The 1,137-nt window shown below is 53.9% G+C and overlaps 1 protein-coding gene across 1 annotated transcript; it reads left to right on the top strand.

Annotated features, from left to right (window-relative positions):
• Positions 1 to 3: 3 nt before the first annotated feature.
• Positions 4 to 771, top strand: CABS01_17243 (uncharacterized protein; the record flags this gene model as incomplete). The annotated part of the gene is made up of 2 exons (XM_060550570.1): positions 4 to 157; positions 557 to 771. Coding segments are annotated over 2 exons (369 nt in total), but the record flags the coding sequence as incomplete, so codon positions are not given.
• Positions 772 to 1,137: the final 366 nt, after the last annotated feature.

Below are 1,137 nucleotides of genomic sequence, written 5' to 3'. Positions count from 1 at the left end.
AGAAACTGCTGCTGGGCCCTGTGGGTCCCGTCGCTGACCGAGCGAAGGCAAGACGAGAATCGGAGACGGGTCTGTACGGCACGGGAGGTTCTCAAGCGACATGCGAGGACATGGATGCGTGTGTTTGTCAGACGCAGGGCATGGCTCCGGGAGTTGAGTACGTGCAACTGAGTCAAGATGCGTAACAAAGGGTGATTTTCGGCGCCTATCAATGTCACATAGTATCCGTGGGTCTAGTTAATAAATGCTTCTTCGGGCGGAAGTGGCACTGCGACATGCGCCGTATTTGAATGATGAGGTCTGGTGAAGAGCGGGGCACGCGGGGTTCGCAGAGCCGAAAGCTAAAACGAGGTTTTCCCTGGCGGCCTCCTCTACTAGGAACCTGCATCACGGTAGCCTTTACACCGGACCATTCCTCCGACCACTGCAAGGCAGCAGATTTGGCTTGCATCAGGCTGGCTGACGCTTTGTGGCGCCGGTCTATAACCTCAAGCCCTGTTGGAAACGGCGAAAAGCTGCTCCGATGTTCCTACGGTTGTTGCCTTCGTAAATCCAGATATGCGCCGAAGCTCCAGGTGTGGGTCGTTATCATCCCTGGTGGTACCATGCAGGGGCCGTGCCGTCTTTTGCTGCCGATTGAGGCCAGAAAGGGCTCTGGGCCAGTTCATCTTCTGCCCCCATCTCGACAGAGTGGAGATGATCGCCTTTGAGCGTCACATTTGGGATGCTGATGTGCATGTCGGAATACGGCAGCCATGGCTCTACAATTGAGGACAGTCATATCGGCCGGAGCGTCTAGTTCGACGCATGCGAGGCACATCGCATACCCTGTTGCTTCAACATTTGTTGCTCGAGCTGCCTGCTACTCCAACTAGCTAGGCTATGAGTGCTCGAACAACATGTGCCAACGTAGCAAATAAATCGTGTCAGTAGAGGAAAGCCTGCCTGCCGCTTGGCAACCTATGGCCGTATAACTATGGCCCTCGCCATGTCTCAAACCTCTTGTCAAGAAGGACCAAGAATTGCATCAGACCGTCATTACACATGCCATAGAATCGCATCATCGCCTCATACACACAACTATTCCGAGCATCGACGTTCTTTGACACCTAGCAATGTCACTCAATCTTTCCTGGC

The sequence above is a fragment of the Colletotrichum abscissum genome (assembly GCF_030869225.1).
Source record: "Colletotrichum abscissum strain IMI 504890 chromosome Unknown Scaffold_512.1, whole genome shotgun sequence".
Lineage (NCBI taxonomy): Eukaryota > Fungi > Ascomycota > Sordariomycetes > Glomerellales > Glomerellaceae > Colletotrichum > Colletotrichum abscissum.
This window is presented reverse-complemented; position numbering and strand designations above follow the sequence as displayed.